Genomic DNA, 17,710 nt, shown 5'->3' on the forward strand with positions numbered 1-17,710 from the left:
GGACCACATCGGGGGGCCGATTTTGAGTTTGTGTTTCCTCACAAACTGTTTTTGTAACCTTGTTTATGAGTTGTTGTTTTTTTTTAGCCACAATTTATTATTTATTTGTATTGGAACGATTTATACATAAATAGAAATCATATTTAAAATCTCTAATTTTCCACAGAAATGCTCCTTCCCGTAAAGATGTACGGACTACAATTTGTCTTAGTTAACTCCCGTAAAAGAACGGTCAGAGATTTTATTTGGATTACAGCTTCTGAACCGAACGCACGTTTAAACTTCTACTATTACAATTTTAAGCAACAAATTTATTTAAAAGACCTTGTTGAAGCTAAGGTAAGCAAAGTTCTCAAAAACTAAACGAGCAAATACAAAAAAAATAAATATTTTTTTTGTAAAGTTTATATTATATTATATCCATTTTTAGCGGCCCCCGAAAGGGGAAAAAGACGCTATTAGTTTTGTGCGAAATGTCTGTCCGTCTGTCCGTCCGTCCCGTTTAGATCTCGTAAACTAGAAAAGATATTGAAAATCCGACATCACAATATTTTAGACCATTCAAAGTTCTGATGCAACGGCTACTTTTTTATTTCTGAAAGCGAAAAATCTAATTTTTAAAATCAGTTATGCAAGCAGTTTTTTAAAGAGAAAAAGCTAATTAGTATGCACTATAAGTTAGACCTACATTAAAACGAATAGTAATCTTGTAAACATCATTTTCGAGAACTTTTTTTTATATTGCTAAAGTATAATTTTTTTTTTCAGCCTTCGAATAAGAGATTGATTCTCTGGATTACTTGTGTTTCTGTGGTTTTTCTCTGTGATTCTGTGGATTTTTGTGTGTTACTGATTAGAGTGGACGGCGCGAGGGTTGTGTACTTTGTAGTGTAGTTATCGTTTCTTTTCTGTCTCTGTACTTGTGATAAACCCCTTGTAAAAATGTCAGTTAAGACATTTTTTATTGAAAAAAAGGACCTGGGTGGTGGACTTGTCCACGCCCCAGGTACCTTGCTTCTAAAGCTGTCAGGCCAAGGGGCTGTTAAGGCCACTATGGCGAGCCTAATAGAGTGCCTGAAACTAACACCGGACGAAGTGATTTCTCTCTATCGCTTCGAGAACCCTTTGTCTGGTTCCTGGTCCCAACATCCGCCTGAGTGAGAACCCGTATACTAGGGAAATCATTTGGGAATGAGAAAGACTTCAAGGTAGATGTCTGTACCTTAGAAGACGAAAAAATCAGGGTTACCCTTCACTGGGTAGCACCAACCATAAACAAATCAAAGATAGGAGAAATCTTTGGAGCCTTTGCAGAAGAAGGCTCCAAGATAGCCAATCAAGCTAGGCAACTCAGATAAGTGGGCGGCTTAGATAAAACTCCGCAAACAGACTGAACTCCCCCATTATATTCATTTACGAGGACGATCCTCGTGACCATCCCGGGACGTAGACAACAGTGCTGGCATTGCGGACAGGATCAGCACTGGTCCAATCAGTGTCCAAATAGGGCGAACCCCAGACGGGACAAAAACCCCACAGAAGGTGCAAAGGAGGTAGTAGGGAAAATCTCCTATGCCATGGCCCTTAAAGGGGAGGGAGAGAAAAAGCAATCCGAGATTGATCAACAGCTAAAAAAAGATGGCTTCACAATGGTTGAAAGCAGCAAAGGAGGGGGAAAAAAACAAATAGAAGCTATGGGAGCTACTCCAAGTGGACTCCCCCCACCTAGCAGCCCTGAAAACAAATCTAAGCAAAGTAAAAAAATTAAAACATCCGGAGGGGCAAGTTCAGCACCCACCACCCCAACCAAAATAACAAGAAAGAGGGCCCTCTCTCTCTCTTCCTCATCAGTGGATCTAAACGAGGATCCAAGGGTAGAGGAGGAGAAAAGAGAGGAAGAACAGTTCAAGCTCGAGCTGAACTTTCCAGACTCCCCGTCAGTGCTAGTCATAGATGAGGGCGAGGACCCTAACACACATTCAAACACATAAACAACAAAGCAACTCTTAAAGATAAAATGCTTACACACACAATAGAATAACAAACACGCAAACCAATCACACACACTCATGGCAGACATCAAAATTTTGACACTCAACATCAGAGGGCTTAACAATAAACACACATACATAGCACACCTCACAAGGAAATACAAGCCAGATTTTATCTTTCTGCAAGAGACCAACACACATTTAGAGTACAAGGCCAAAAAAGCAGTCAAAAAAGCAGTCTCTCTTATGGGCCTCCGGGAGGGTTATTTTAGTTTAGGTAGAAAGCCACGAGGGACAGCCATTTTACAAACATCCAATAGGTTTTCAATCACACACTCATATCAAGACAATAGCGGGAGGATAGTAATAATTAGGACAAGCTCACAAAAACACACATACACGTTAGTCAACATTTATGCACCCGCTTAAAAAAAAAGAGAAACACGAGTTTTTTGGAATGCTAAGTGACATTCTACACACTCAGTACGCAGGAGAAAATTTGATAGTAGGGGGTGATTTAAATTACATTGATTCCCAATTAGACAAGCAAAACACAAACACAGAGGGTCCTGCTCCTCGTGTAACAATTAAAACTATTTGGGGGGGAGTCATCAAGGCTTTCCGGTTAGTAGATGCCTATAGAGAAGTAGAGGTCACGGGCCGGGTCACCACGTTCAGGGACAAGGCACACCAAATAGAAACACGGATAGATAGAGTGTATGTGCCAAGGGCGTGCGAAACAAAAAGTGTAACACATCTCGTAGAGACGTTACAATATACAGACCACAAAGGAGTCTTAGTGGAACTGCTGAACGCAAAACTAAAAAAGAAAAAAACAAAAAACACCGATCTGGAAACTTAACAACGACCTCCTAAATGACCCGCTCTATTTAAAAACAATCGCAAACCTTCTCAAAAATATAATACATGACTCAAACACACCCCATTTCAAAGTCACACAAATATGGACGCTAATTAAAAGCTCCATTAAGCAGCAAAGCCTAATACCGGCCACACTAGTCAACTCAAAAAGGAAAAAAGAAGAGGAAAGACTTAAAAATTTACTAACACACGAAGAAGACGAAGCAGCCAAAAACATATACTAACACAACTAGAAGAACTATTTAACTATCAATACAAAGGAGCGGAATTGAGGTGCAAAAGTAAAAAAATAACCGAAGGGCCTAACAAACTTTTTTTATCAGCAGAACAAAACATTCAAATTGACAGAACTATTGACAACAGTATTGATAGTTAAGGAGAAACTATACACGACCTGGACAAAATAACAGACACATTTACGAAACACTTTAATAATTTGTACGACAAGGAACAGACGGACGACAACGCACAAAAAGTATTTTTACAGAACTGCAAAGAAATACCAATGACAGAACAGATAGAGACAGACGCTCCCTTTACGCTAGACGAACTGAGGGCTGCTTTAGATACAACACAAAACAACAAATCTCCTGGCCCAGACGGTCTGACGTTTGAATTTTACAAAGCCTTTTTTCCCCAAATAAGACCCCTACTATTAAATCTATACAGCGACATGTTAGTGACAGAACAGTTACCTAGAGATTTCAACTTAGCATACATCACACTTCTACCAAAAAAACAAGAAAACAACACCTCACCTAGCGACTTTCGACCGATCTCACTTCTAAACACTGACTACAAACTCCTGACGAAAATGATTTTTCTTAGACTAAAACCCCTCATACCACACTTAATAGGACAGGACCAATACTGTAGCAACCCAGACAAAAACATCGACGAACTTAACCATTTTTTAAGAGACATTATATATTACTGTAAAGACAAAGACTTGAAAGCAGCCCTCTTTTCTATTGACCAGGAAAAGGCCTTTGACAGAATAGACCATGACTACCTTTTCAAAATACTAGAAAAGACGAAGACAGATGGAAGAATGAAGAAATACATAAAGCTAGTTTACACTGATGCCACAAGCAAACTCATAATAAACCAAACCCTTAGTGGCAGTATCCCTATTAGAAGATCTGTTAGACAAGGGTGTCCCCTTTCTCCCTTTTTATACACCCTTTGCCTAGAACCCCTTTTAGAAACCATCAGGCTAGATAGTGGAATGACGGGGATAAGAATCCCAGGCCCCACGTCCGTAGTTAAAGTTAAAGCATACGCTGATGACACCAACCTTTTTCCCTCCTCAGAAAAAGACATAGCCGCAATCATAGATAAGTTTATTCAATTTGGGAGGGCAAGCGGGTCAAAAATCAACATAAATAAATCTTGTATTATGGGATTGGGCAGGTGGGAAATCCCCTCAAACATCCCCTTTAACCTTAAAATAGAGAAGGAAATTAAAATATGCGGCATCACGTGGACAAGCAACCTAACATATTACCACACACAGCAGTGGGAAAATATTTTAAAGAAAACCAAAAACACACTTAAAAGATTTCATTATGCAGCAACTACTATATTTGGTAGAGCAATACTAGTAAACAACCTGGTCATCCCGAAGATAGTTTATTTAGCAAACATCACAGAACCTCCACCAACTTTTATACCAAGCATAAACACAATCATTAGGAATTTTATATTTACAAGCACTATCAGAAACATTAAACACACAACACTTATACAAAACAAAGAGGATGGGGGGATAAACTTACAGGACATCAGAACCAAAATACAAGCACTTAGATTAAAATACATAGGACAAGTAGCCAAGAACCCAAACAATTTTCCATTAACAATATACTACTACGGCTTAAGGTTAAATAAAATAATTTCAATAAAAAATGACACCCCACACCACTTTGGTACAAACACACATCCATTTTACAGATCCATATCAAGAATACTCCCCGGCAATGAACATCTAATACACAGTAAATTAAAAGACACACACACAACACTTAAGAAACAATTACAAGAAAGATTATTCAATAGGATCAAATGGAGTAGAGAGTTAGGTGTAATAGATTTCAGAGACACTTTTATAAACCTACACAGCAAACACATTACACCCAAAGCCAGAGAAATAACATACAGACTAATCTTCGGGATGACCCCTGTAGGAAGTAAGAAAAGAAATGTACACACATGTGTTTTCTGTCACACAGATAATGGTAACAATGAAAGCCATATGTTTTTAAAATGTAAAATATTTGATAATGTTAGATGCACTATGAAAGACCTACTAGAGGCAAACTTGATAATGTTAGATGCACTATGAAAGACCTACTAGAGGCAAACTGTAACACCAATGTTAATCTTAACCTAGCTATTGTTTTAAATAAATTGCCTAAAATCAAAAGTAAGATGACTCATAAATTTAATCTAATAATAGTGAGTGAATACAGAAGTCTTGTGTGGCACAGTAGAATTAAAGTTGTTAATAACAATGTATCTTTAAATCCTTATAATCTAGAGTTAATATTTAGAAAAATAATTGAACATAGAATTGATAACTATACTGGTTAGATAGAAATTGTAATTATTGTATAATTTATTGTCCTTGACTAAATTGTCAGACCTCAGAGATAAAAATCTAAATAGGCCTACTGTAATCAATCTGTAAAGTTACTCTATTGGTATTATGTCAGTTAGTTTAAGTGGTTATGCGAGTGTGTGAGTGTGTGTATGTACCTGGGTTAAAGAGTGTTTGGGCTGAGAGATGCGGGATAGGAATCAAATTTAACTTTATTTATCTATGGAAAACTACTAAAGAACTGTCTTTTAAAGGGAAGTCAACACTTTTGAAGAATTATTTCTCCCTCGCGGTTACGTCCACTTTGATCACATGATCGGAGAGCATGTCACAAGTCAACAACAAGTGTGTCTGTACAACACTCACAGAACACGGCAAGCCCGTGGAAACGTAACAAGAACAGTATGACAATGTCTATATCTTAGCGGCAGCCTCATGCTAGACATACTGGGAAACAAAGGAACAAGAAAACAAGACGCAACTGAATGGAGCCTGCGAAGAGACTAGACACAAAACTAACCAAAACCAATAATCCTAAGGAATATAGAAAAGGGCAGACAATTTAAAGTCAAGAATCTTTTATGAATAATGTAATATTTTAAGACAAATTAACTATTTTTTATTTATTTATTAATTAATGTTTTTTATTTTTATTTTTTTAAACCCATCGTAATGAGAGAAAAAAGAATCCTTAATCGACACCCCTATCCTGAAATAATTTACACATGACCCTAACAGAACCCTGAACAATTGTGATACAACAGTACCTTTGCTTGGTTAACTGTCTCAGAATAACTCTAACAGACACAAGGGTGACCTTGATGATTCTAGAGTAGTCCTCTTACATCTCAAGGAGACCTTTAAAAAATTGTCGTGAGAGGGATTAACCTGTTCCCTGATCAGTCTTTTTTAAATACATAAGGCATACAGGGCAGCTGTATATATATTAGCTTGCCTTGTCTAATTACTTGCTACTACCTGGGAACATAGCATTGCTTCAAAGTCAATTTCCTGAAAGATTGTTAATGTTGCTGTGCAACTTTGTTAATGAACTCATTTATGTTGAAGATTGTTACTGTTAAAGCAATAATACTGAGTCTACTTATCAAGGAAGTCCTTTTTCTCTGTATTACTTCGTAGAAAAGATAAGGTTCTGTTGTGTAAAATTAAATATTATTATATGTCTAAAATACTATTTGATGAGACAGAATGGAGGCTTAGGATGAAATCAGTCACTTTTTCCTCTTCGCACTACCACCAAGTTCAATACATTATGTCCCCTTTAGCCATAAAGTGACAACGACAAATGCCAAGTGCTTGAAAGGAAACATAAACTAATTGGAAACAATTACACAACAGAGTTCTTTTTGCTTTGTTTAGTTTTTTTGAAAATGTCTACAAGATAAGATAACTTAAATTCAGTTTAAATACAATTGACAACCTTAGCGTTGTCAAACTAGTGGATATTAAATGAATTGTAATTTCTTAACCACTCTTAGTTTTTTTTTTTTTTTAAATGTCTACAAATTAGTGGATATTAAATGAATTGTAATTTCTTGACCACTCAGGTTTTGTTTATTTATTTTTTTTTTTTTGAAAATGTCTACAAATTAGCGGATATTAAATGAATTGTAATTTCTTGACCACTCATGTTTTATTATTTTTATTTTTTTTATTTTCTTTTTATTTTTTTTGAAAGTGACTACAAATTAGTGGATATTAAATGAATTGTAATTTCTTGACCACTCATGTTTTATTTTTATTTTTTGAAAATGTCTACAAATAAGTGGATATTAAATGAATTGTAATTTCTTGACAAAAAAAAAAAAGAATAAGAGATTGAGCCTTTTCAAAAAATTACATCAACAATAAGACTTCAATTAGGCCAGGAGAGGGGCGGTAGATGAGCGGTAAAGCGCTTGGTTTCCGAACCGGGGGGCCCGGGTTCGAATCCTGGTGAAGACTGGAATTTTCTACTTCGGAATCCTTAGGCGCCTCTGAGTCCACTCAGCTCTAATGGGTACCTGACATTAGTTGGGGAAAAGTAAAGGCGGTTGGTCGTTGTGTTGGCTACATGACATCCTCGTTAACCGTAGGCCACAAAAACAGATGAACTTTACATCATCTGCCCTATAGACCACAAGGTCTGAAAGGGGAACTAGTTAGGCCAGGTTCACATCTAACTTTGCATTCACTTGCACCTATCCTTTAATCAGCTGTACCGTTGGGGCACTACACAAGATCTGTCAACTTTCTTCCTCCATTCTTATCTCTCATTGGTCTTTGATATAATTTCATTTGGATATTCTTTCTGAAAATATTGAAGCCTGCCTGGGTGGACCACTTCGGGGGTCCGATTTTGAGTTTGTGCTTCCACACAAACTGTCTTTGTAGTCTTGTATCCATTAGTTTGGATCAGTCATGAAATTAAATTTGTGATAGATTTAGTAGACTAACAATAATAAATCTATGCGACTATATATATATATATATATATATATATTTACCAATTGTTTTTGTTTAGCGCAATTTTATGCTTTAGCGTTCTATCAATAGCCTGGACCAGTTGGAAAGGGGTATAAAAACGGGGTATCTGGGTGATCGCTTTTTATCTTTTTTTGTTGTTGTTGTTGTTGTTTTTTGAAAAAGGGTACTCAGGCTTCTCAAGCCAATGCGTTAACCACTCTGCTAGTGAAAAGTCTATGATCATGGAAGATTGTATAATTATATGTTGTTTCTAATTTATGTTATGTTCACTAAGTCTTAGACGGCAGCCCTATATTAAGGGGACTAATTCAGCTTTTTCCAACATGTCTGTTAAGTACTATTTCTTTTCCTTGTTTGAGATACCAAACAAAGTAATTTATTACCGACAATTTATTTAACTAGTTTGATTTTTTTTTTATTATTATTAGTATTAATAATTCTTGTGTTGTCAGGTAAAAGAAATGGCTGGAAAATTTCAGTTTGATCCGAGATTGGGTGTCCTTATCTGTCTTTTAGTCTGTTAAACCGTTTTCATTATGTTTTTTTTTTTAAATAGGGGTCAGTCGGTTATCTGGAGACCGATTTTCCATTGCCATTATTGTAAGATGTTTCTGATCTTTTCTCGTCTGACAGCATACCAACGTGATGGGTTACATTGTCAGCGACAAGCCTGTTGCCATTCACTTGTTTCTGAACTACACGTGTCAGAGCAGCGAGGATATGGGCGGCCCCTCATTTTCTACGATAGTTCCGAATGAGCTTTTCTTCAACGTATATGCTTGGTTGTAAGTATCTGACTATATAATTCTCTTTATTTCTAAAGAGTATAGACACCAAGTAATGCAAAGACGGACTAGAGTTACCCCACGTCATTTTAGAGGCGAAAAAAAAAAGAAGGGGGGGGAACAAGTAGTATTAACCGTCACTTTAATAGCAGGGCCAGATTTAACCATGCTGACCAAGAAGTCATGGAAAGAGAACAAGTAATCTACTCTGTACTCGCCCGTCACTAAATAGCAAGGGCGGAATTAACCCTTGTGGGGCCCAATGCGAAAAGTATTGCGCGGGGATAAGTTTGCGTAAGGATACGGATAATAAGTGAAAATTAATAGTTTGTATTAGAAAAAAAATTTGTCTTTACTTTACGAGCTTTGCGTGTAGCGAAGTCATACGTTATATCATAAAAATTATGTTTCGTACATATAGCAAGAATTATCAAATGTTTCAATCTATCTACAAGAATTGTTGACCTTAAGTAATTCTTCATTAGTTTGAGGCGCAAGAAACTTTTTTCACTAGATTCAGCAATTACGGGTATTGCATAATGGTGTGTTTTTTTCTCGCGCGTAAGATTTGCGTTTTCCATATGGAATGACACCCCAAAAGGACAATTTTATTGTATATATTTCAGGAGATTCGTATGAGTTTTCAAAAGGTTTTAATAATTTCCGGATATTTCAATGACTTTTTTTTGGGTATATTTTGCAATTTCAGGAGATTTCCTGGAGCTCCGTGTAAATCAGGAGGCCGCTAGAAATCTGTTATAAGTTATAAAATGGTTTGATTCAATAATTTATACACCTAGAATTAGCGCGGGTCCTATGAAAGTATGGGGCACACTGAGAACGCATAGGTTGCAGTGGCCTAAGTCCGGCCCTGCAAAATAGCATCGCATGTTACGCCGCCGGTCGACTAGTTAGGTATAACTTTTATGTCTTTTTTTTTTAGAAAATAAAATTAGTATTTTACTTGTCTGTCGTTCCTTTTCGTCCAGCGTGTGTAGTAAAAAAAAATGCCAAAAAAACATACTAGTGCATAGGACTAAGATGATTGATCAGTTTGACTTCATCTCGTCAAAGAAATATTCGAAATATTAACTCTTTCTCTCCTAATCGACGATACCATCGTTGATTTGACCTCATGAAATTAAATTAATTCTTTATTTTATTAACTTCACTCTGTGTTAAATAAAAAAAGAGCATGCTTTTCCCTTTAGACCTATACCTAATACCAACATTTTCTGATAACAAACAAGAAAGCTATTGAAGCTGAATCATAACAGGGTAGGGAGATAGTAATGAGCGAAATGAAGAAATCCTTCGAAACGTGGAAAAATAATTACGGAGAGAAAGAGTTAATTAGATGCACGATGTAAATAAAACTCTATTATTAGTGGGAAAATGTATAAAACATGTTGTGTTATGGAGTATGTGTGTGTGTGTGTGTGTGTGTGTTTATGTGTTTCTATTATTAGTGGGAAAATGTATAAAACATGTTGTGTTATGGAGTGTGTGTGTGTGTGTTTATGTGTTTCTATCATTAGTGGGAAAATGTATAAAACATGTGTGTTATGGAGTGTGTGTGTGTGTGTGTTTCTATTATTAGTGGAAAAATGTATAAAACATGTGTGTTATGGAGTGTGTGTGTGTGTGTTTCTATTATTAGTGGGAAAATGTATAAATCATGTGTGTTATGGAGTGTGTGTGTGTGTGTTTATGTGTTTCTATTATTAGTGGGAAAATGTATAAAACATGTGTGTTATGGAGTGTGTGTGTGTGTGTGTTTGTGTGTTTCTATTATTAGTGGGAAAATGTATAAAACATGTGTGTTATGAAGTGTATGTGTGTGTGTTTATGTGTTTCTATTATTAGTGGGAAAATGTATAAAACATGTGTGTTATGTAGTGTGTGTGTGTGTTTGTGCGTTTCTATTATTAGTGGGAAAATGTATAAAGCATGTGTGTTATGGAGTGTGTGTGTGTGTGTTTATGTGTTTCTATTATTAGTGGGAAAATGTATAAAACATGTGTGTTATAGAGTGTGTATGTGTGCATTTATGTGTTTCTATTATTAGTGAGAAAATGTATAAAGCATGTGTGTTATGGAGTGTGTGTGTGTGTATTTATGTGTTTCTATTATTAGTGAGAAAATGTATAAAGCATGCGTATTATGGAGTGTGTGTGTGTGTGTTTATGTGTTTCTATTATTAGTGAGAAAATGTATAAAACATGTGTGTTATGGAGTGAGTGTGTGTGTCTTTATGTGTTTCTATTATTAGTGAGAAAATGTATAAAGCATGTGTGTTAAGGAGTGTGTGTGTGTGTGTGTTTATGTGTTTCTATTATTAGTGGGAAAATGTATAAAACATGTGTGTTATGGAGTGTGTATGTGTGTATTTATGTGTTTCTATTATTAGTGAGAAAATGTATAAAGCATGTGTGTCATGGAGTGTGTGTGTGTTTATGTGTTTCTATTATTAGTGAGAAAATGTATAAAACATGTGTGTTATGGAGTGAGTGTGTGTGTCTTTATGTGTTTCTATTATCAGTGAGAAAATGTATAAAGCATGTGTGCTATGGAGTGTGTGTGTGTTTGTGTTTATGTGTTTCTATTATTAGAGGGAAAATGTATAAAACATGTGTGTTATGGTGTGTGTGTGTGTGTGTGTGTTTGTGTGTTTCTATTATTAGTGGGAAAATGTATAAAGCATGTGTGTTATGGATGTGTGTGTGTGTGTGTGTTTATGTGTTTCTATTATTAGTGTGAAAATGTATAAAACATGTGTGTTATGGAGAATGTGTGTGTGTGTTTATGTGTTTCTTATATTAGTGAAAAAATGTATAAAGCATGTGTGTTATGGAGTGTGTGTGTGTGTGTTTCTATTATTAGTGGGAAAATGTATAAAACATGTGTGTTATGGAGTGTGTGTGTTTCTATTATTAGTGGGAAAATGTATAAAATATGTTGTGTTATGGAGTGTGTGTGTGTGTGTGTGTTTATGTGTTTCTATTATTAGTGGGAAAATGTATAAAACATGTGTGTTATGGAGTGTGTGTGTGTGTGTGTTTGTGTGTTTCTATTATTAGTGGGAAAATGTATAAAACATGTGTGTTATGAAGTGTATGTGTGTGTGTTTATGCGTTTCTATTATTAGAGGGAAAATGTATAAAACATATGTGTTATGGAGTGTGTGTGTGTGTGTTTATGTGTTTCTATTATTAGTGAGAAAATGTATAAAACATGTGTTATGGAGTGAGTGTGTGTGTGTGTTTGTGTGTTTCTATTATTAGAGGGAAAATGTATAAAACATGTGTGTTATGGAGTGTGTGTGTGTGTGTGTTTGTGTGTTTCTATTATTAGAGGGAAAATGTATAAAACATGTGTGTTATGGAGTGTGTGTGTGTGTGTTTGTGTGTTTCTATTATTAGTGGGAAAATGTATAAAGCATGTGTGTTATGGAGTGTGTGTGTGTGTGTGTGTGTTTATGTGTTTCTATTATTAGTGAGAAAATGTATAAAACGTGTGTTATGGAGTGAGTGTGTGTGTCTTTATGTGTTTCTATTATTAGTGAGAAAATGTATAAAGCATGTGTGTTATGGAGTGTGTGTGTGTGTATTTATGTGGTTCTATTATTAGTGAGAAAATGTATAAAACGTGTGTTATGGAGTGAGTGTGTGTGTCTTTATGTGTTTCTATTATTAGTGAGAAAATGTATAAAGCATGTGTGTTATGGAGTGTGTGTGTGTGTTTATGTGTTTCTATTATTAGTGAGAAAATGTATAAAGCATGTGTGTTATGGAGTGTGTGTGTGTGTTTATGTGTTTCTATTATTAGTGTGAAAATGTATAAAACATGTGTGTTATGGAGAATGTGTGTGTGTGTTTATGTGTTTCTATTATTAGAGGGAAAATGGACAAAATATCAGGAGCACAAGCCAAAATTAAAAATAATCTTGCAGCGAGAGACGACCAAACATTATCCAGCGAGGTAAATGATTTCTATTGTCACGTCCACACGAACGATGTTAATTATCTAAGACTTAAAGCCCTGGAAGACGTCAAAGTTAGCAACTGTTCAGAATTAGCGATGACTAAACAGCAAGTCTGCAACATATTTAAAAAAAACGTCAACCCAATGAAAGCTGGTGGGCCTGATGGTATAAAAGGGGGCGAATCTTAAAGAATGTGCATAACAACGGAATATTTCCTAGAGATTTTTTTCCACTTCATTACTGAACCATGAGATACCATCTGTGTGGAAGTCGTCCATAATTGTACCTGTGCCAAAGTTTTCCAAACCAAAGGAAATGAATGACTTTAGACCTGTTTCACATTTACAATTCACATTACTTCCATTGTGTCTAAATGTTTAGAACAATATGCCTTGTAAAAATGTTTCTTCTGAATAATCTTTGTAGTAAGTTGGACCCTTTACAATTTGTTCACTAAAAGGGTAAAGGTGTTAGACGATGCCATCCTAAATATTTTAAATTGTGTCTACAAACATCTGGACTTAGCTAACACTTATGTAAGATTGTTCTTTATTGATTTCTCATCAGCTTTTAATACCATACAACTTCATTTACTCATTGACAAAATGAAAGCGTTGAAGATTAGTCCATATACAATGTGCTAATGAAATTTTGACCCAGTGATCTCAGAGGGTCAGGGTAAACAATGTAATATCAAATGCACGCATAGTTAACACAGGTACGCCCAGGGAGCTGTGAACCAGAGAATGAAAATATATTCAGTATCGAAGCCATACATAAACGTGGTGAGAACCACTGCTTTTAAAAAACATTGATTTTTTGTTGATGGAGGTCGGTTTGAACATTATTGATATACCAATTACCATTCGACAGCTGTCCTATGTCGAACACCTATACCGCAAGCTTAAAGGTGGACGCGTAAAAGAGGTGTCCCCCCAGTTAGCGCTATAAAGATCAACTCAGGCGCAGTTTCGCCCTCACTGACATAAGGGAAAGTAGCTGGCAGCAGATAGCTTCTAAAAGAGAGTTGAAATGCACTCCAAAGGGCTGCGGGGCACAAATTTGAGAAACAAATCAAAACCATTATTGAAGACAGGCGCAAAAGACGGGAAAAAAATTAAATAAACCGTCGGCAAACAACGAAAAATAAGCAGGTCTCAACTGGGTTTTACGTAGTCACGTGAAACACTGCAATCATCCTTAATCTTCGGACTCGAAGACATTGTCATAATTAGTAATAATAATAAAAATAATAGAACAGATCAAGCTTTTCCAGGTCAAGTTGATCTTGTATCGTAATGTTTTTTTTTCTTTTGTTTCACTCAGAAATCACCCAACATCCAATATCATCGTAAGTTACATAAACCTTGTTATACCAGTGGCGTTTAGCGTTGACAATGTCCAATGGAACGGTGGCTCCATTCCTTATGCGTGAGTATATATTGTTGAGTTTAAAACCCTTTTCGGGCGTTCTTTAAAACATCGGATGGACTGCCTGGTCATCGGTATACGAGTTCGAATGTCGTTCTGTCGTCTCAAGGTCCCGTGGGCATACCCTGCCCGCTGCTGTCCCCCGTGGTCCTTCCGGAAGTTCGTACTAAGAAGTAGATTATTTTTAAACAAGCAAACAAACTGTACGTGCTAGACCTTAACAAGTATTTGAGTTTTAGATTGTCACATCAACTTTAATAAACCTAACCTAGGGTAATAAAACTTGGTATAATTTTTTCCAGTAAGGAAATTCCCTCAAGTGCAGGTGTCAGAAATAAACATGACGTAATCGGACACGCGTCCATCAATAGCGTGACATCTGACAGGAAATGATTGAAGTGGTTGAAAAGCTAGCGTCTATGGCGGGGTTAAGAAAATGTATCGAGAACCCTGGAGATAGAGAATCAGTTTGGAGAGAGTAACTTGAATAGATAAGACCAATATTTGTTATCAGTTTGAAATAAGATCTTGTATTTATTTGAGTCTATTTATTATCGAACTTTGGAAGAAATTTATTTATTTTGATACAGTTTACTATTGTAAATACTGTGTACATCGCTGGGATTCCCAGTTATCGAATTAAAGTTCTGTATTTGGCTTAGCCCTCGGCACCAAAATCAGACTGATGCGCTCTCTGGTCATGGCCACATTTTTATATGCTTGCGAGTCGTGGACGTTGAATGCAGAGCTTGAGAGGAGGATCCTAGCAATGGAATTGAGATGCTACAGAAGGACCCTAGGATAGCTGCCTGGTGGTGCGGTTTGCGCGCTGGACTGTCGTTCGGACTTATCGATGGTCCCGGGTTCAAACCCTGCCTGCTCCCATCCCCCGTCGTCCTGCAGGAGGTTTGGACTAGGAAGTAATTATCTTCAAATCCGAAATACGTAAAACATTTTACAAACATCACATTCAAAGACCGCATCACAAACCAAGAAATCAGAGACAGGGTTACTGTAGCGATCGGAGCCCATGACGACCTGCTAACTATTGTAAAAAGACGAAAGCTTAAAACCTTTGGCCACATTACAAGATCTACGGGGCTCGCAAAGACCTTCCTTCAGGGAACAGTGCCAGGTAAAAGAAGAAGAGGCAGATAGAAAAAGCGATGCGAGGACAACATTAAAGAATGGACGGGCCTGCCATTGAGAGAGGTTCTAAACAAGGCAAAAAGAAAAGGGAGGAATGGAGAAAGACGGTCGACAAATCTTGCTTGGTGCCCCAACGGTCCAACAGACTAAGGGATAGGTAAAGGTAAAGGTAATTTTGATTTAAAAGGATCTTCGTTTATTGAATCTCTAAGACATATTTATATCTAGATACACATCTACAGAATCCCCGGCACGTCACAGTAACTTCTTGTAACATCTGACATCTCAAGAAAAGATCTACAGCATTAGCACCATCAACGAATTAGCACTTTCAACAACAAGAGTACTGTGACATAGATATATGTCATGATCTTTAATGGTGTTGATGTCACAATCTAAGATGATGCTACTGTCACGATCAGACTTGAACTATATTGCACCATTAATGACCGTGATTGCCGAGGATCTTGAAATGATCTTTCGATAAGATGATCATATAGAAGTAGACAGATCTATGTTGATAATATGATCATACAGAATGTTGGCAATTGATAAGAGGATCATCTAGGTCTAGGAGTTACAACTTGACAAATATGATCTAAGTACGATCTAAATTCAATGAAGAAACTTCTCTTCGTTCAAAAACAATTACTTTAATTAATAACTTGAAAACACTATACACAAATAGTTACAATGGTTAAAATGTACTTGAATAACTGATCTATTTAATAATATATCTGAGTCTTGAAACGAATAAAATGTATATTCTTAACTACATACAAGTTAGATCTTATCTCTACAAATATTTACAACCGACTGAGGCTATTTTGCATCTTCCCCGGGTTTCAGCTTGTAATCACGTGATCAACAACTTACTCCTCCCAGACCAACCAATCATTGCAGTCTAATGTTTCCCTGCTATTTCGAGCTAAGTCGGCGAACAACTCAAAATTGTTACCATATATGGTCATAGTGTACGTGACAATATACATTATTTTAATTGGAGTAGACAAAACAAGGAAGTTTATTTATTATTATTTTTTTTTTTTTGGCTTTAAATTGTCAACTAAATAAAAACCAAAAAAATAGAAGAACTTTAAAATATGAGATTCTGCAATGGTAAACTGTGCCACAAAAATGCCATCTAGCTTTTTAAAAATATACTTATTCAGCACTTTCTTTTAGTTCGTACACCGGCTGCTATTTATAGGCTTTCCTCAGTGTCTGCAAATCTTCCATAACAAAGAAATATGGACATTGAAAATATTTTATTTCTACACTTTTAGAAATATATCTAAGCATGAGGGTGTGGTCAAGTTCGGCTACATCATAGTGATCCTTGAGTTGGGGTCTACTAGAGGTGAAGCATTTCTGGAGGCCTCCTTTAACTTTGGGTGCTACTTTTCGGGATATAGTAAAGGATCTTTCTTGCAAGCGGCTGGGTTTCTCTATCAAGACGAAAAGGTGAATCTATAAGTATGTTTTTATTAGTTTAAATACATCAGGGGTAGCTTGAAAGAACAAGAAGTCAATTTGTTAACATTTTTTTTTATTGTTTACATAATCTTTCTATGTAAACTTAGTCTAGAACAGCGGTTCTCAACCTTTTAAGCTGGGCGACCCTTTTTACTATTCCCCACTCTGCCGCGACCCCCACCCACACAGCCATAGAAGAATAGACAAAAACACTCCATATTTTCGGTGGTGTTATGCGACCCCTGGCAAATCCTCAATCGACCCCCAAGGGGGTCGCGATTCACAGGTTGAGAACACCTGCTCTAGAGCAATAACATTTTTTATTTTTTGTTTTGTTTTGTTTTATAGATAAGATTAGTTACTTTAACTGAAGCATTTCACTTTGTGTGTGTGTGTGGATCGAAGCAATACGGCAGTATTAACTTGTTTAGTAAATTAAAATAGCATTCTTGCATGAAATCTTATTTAGAACGCTGAAATAGATACATTTAAAAGTGGTGAGGTATGATATTCAATTGCACAATTGAAAAAGTAATCAAATTTATGCATGAGTAATATCCAAATTTAGAATCGTTTACAAAGTTGACGGTCTCATAATGGGAAACAACTACATTAAAAGAGTCGCACTTTCGTATAGATTACCTCTCCTTTGAAGTAACGCAGCTGACAAAATAACAATTACTCATTTCAAAAAATAAATACATAGTTCAAAAAGACAAAACCTCCATTATATAATTATACATAAAATTAAATATAAATACTGTTGTAACTCTAGGTTAGGCACTCAACGAATAGGCATGCAACTCAACACAGTGTAACAGGAAATAAATACAGGTGTTTATTCACTAGGACAAACACATAGCATCCTTCAGCTTCCTCAGAGTCTTTCTACTAATTTACCAGTCCTTTAGACAGCAACCCGAAT

The 17,710-nt window shown here is 36.1% G+C and overlaps 1 protein-coding gene across 1 annotated transcript in view; it reads left to right on the plus strand.

Annotated features, from left to right (window-relative positions):
* LOC106058458 (uncharacterized) overlaps window positions 1-17,710 on the plus strand; it is a 47,220-nt gene that overhangs the window by 16,402 nt on the left and 13,108 nt on the right. Inside the window, exons 9-12 of the mRNA XM_056017528.1 lie at window positions 167-339; window positions 8,593-8,744; window positions 14,056-14,160; window positions 16,596-16,773. Coding sequence (XP_055873503.1) covers window positions 167-339; window positions 8,593-8,744; window positions 14,056-14,160; window positions 16,596-16,773 — 608 coding nt within the window. The remainder of the gene's footprint in view (window positions 1-166; window positions 340-8,592; window positions 8,745-14,055; window positions 14,161-16,595; window positions 16,774-17,710) is intronic.

The sequence above is a fragment of the Biomphalaria glabrata genome, chromosome 18 (assembly GCF_947242115.1).
Source record: "Biomphalaria glabrata chromosome 18, xgBioGlab47.1, whole genome shotgun sequence".
NCBI classification, from domain to species: Eukaryota; Metazoa; Mollusca; class Gastropoda; family Planorbidae; genus Biomphalaria; species Biomphalaria glabrata.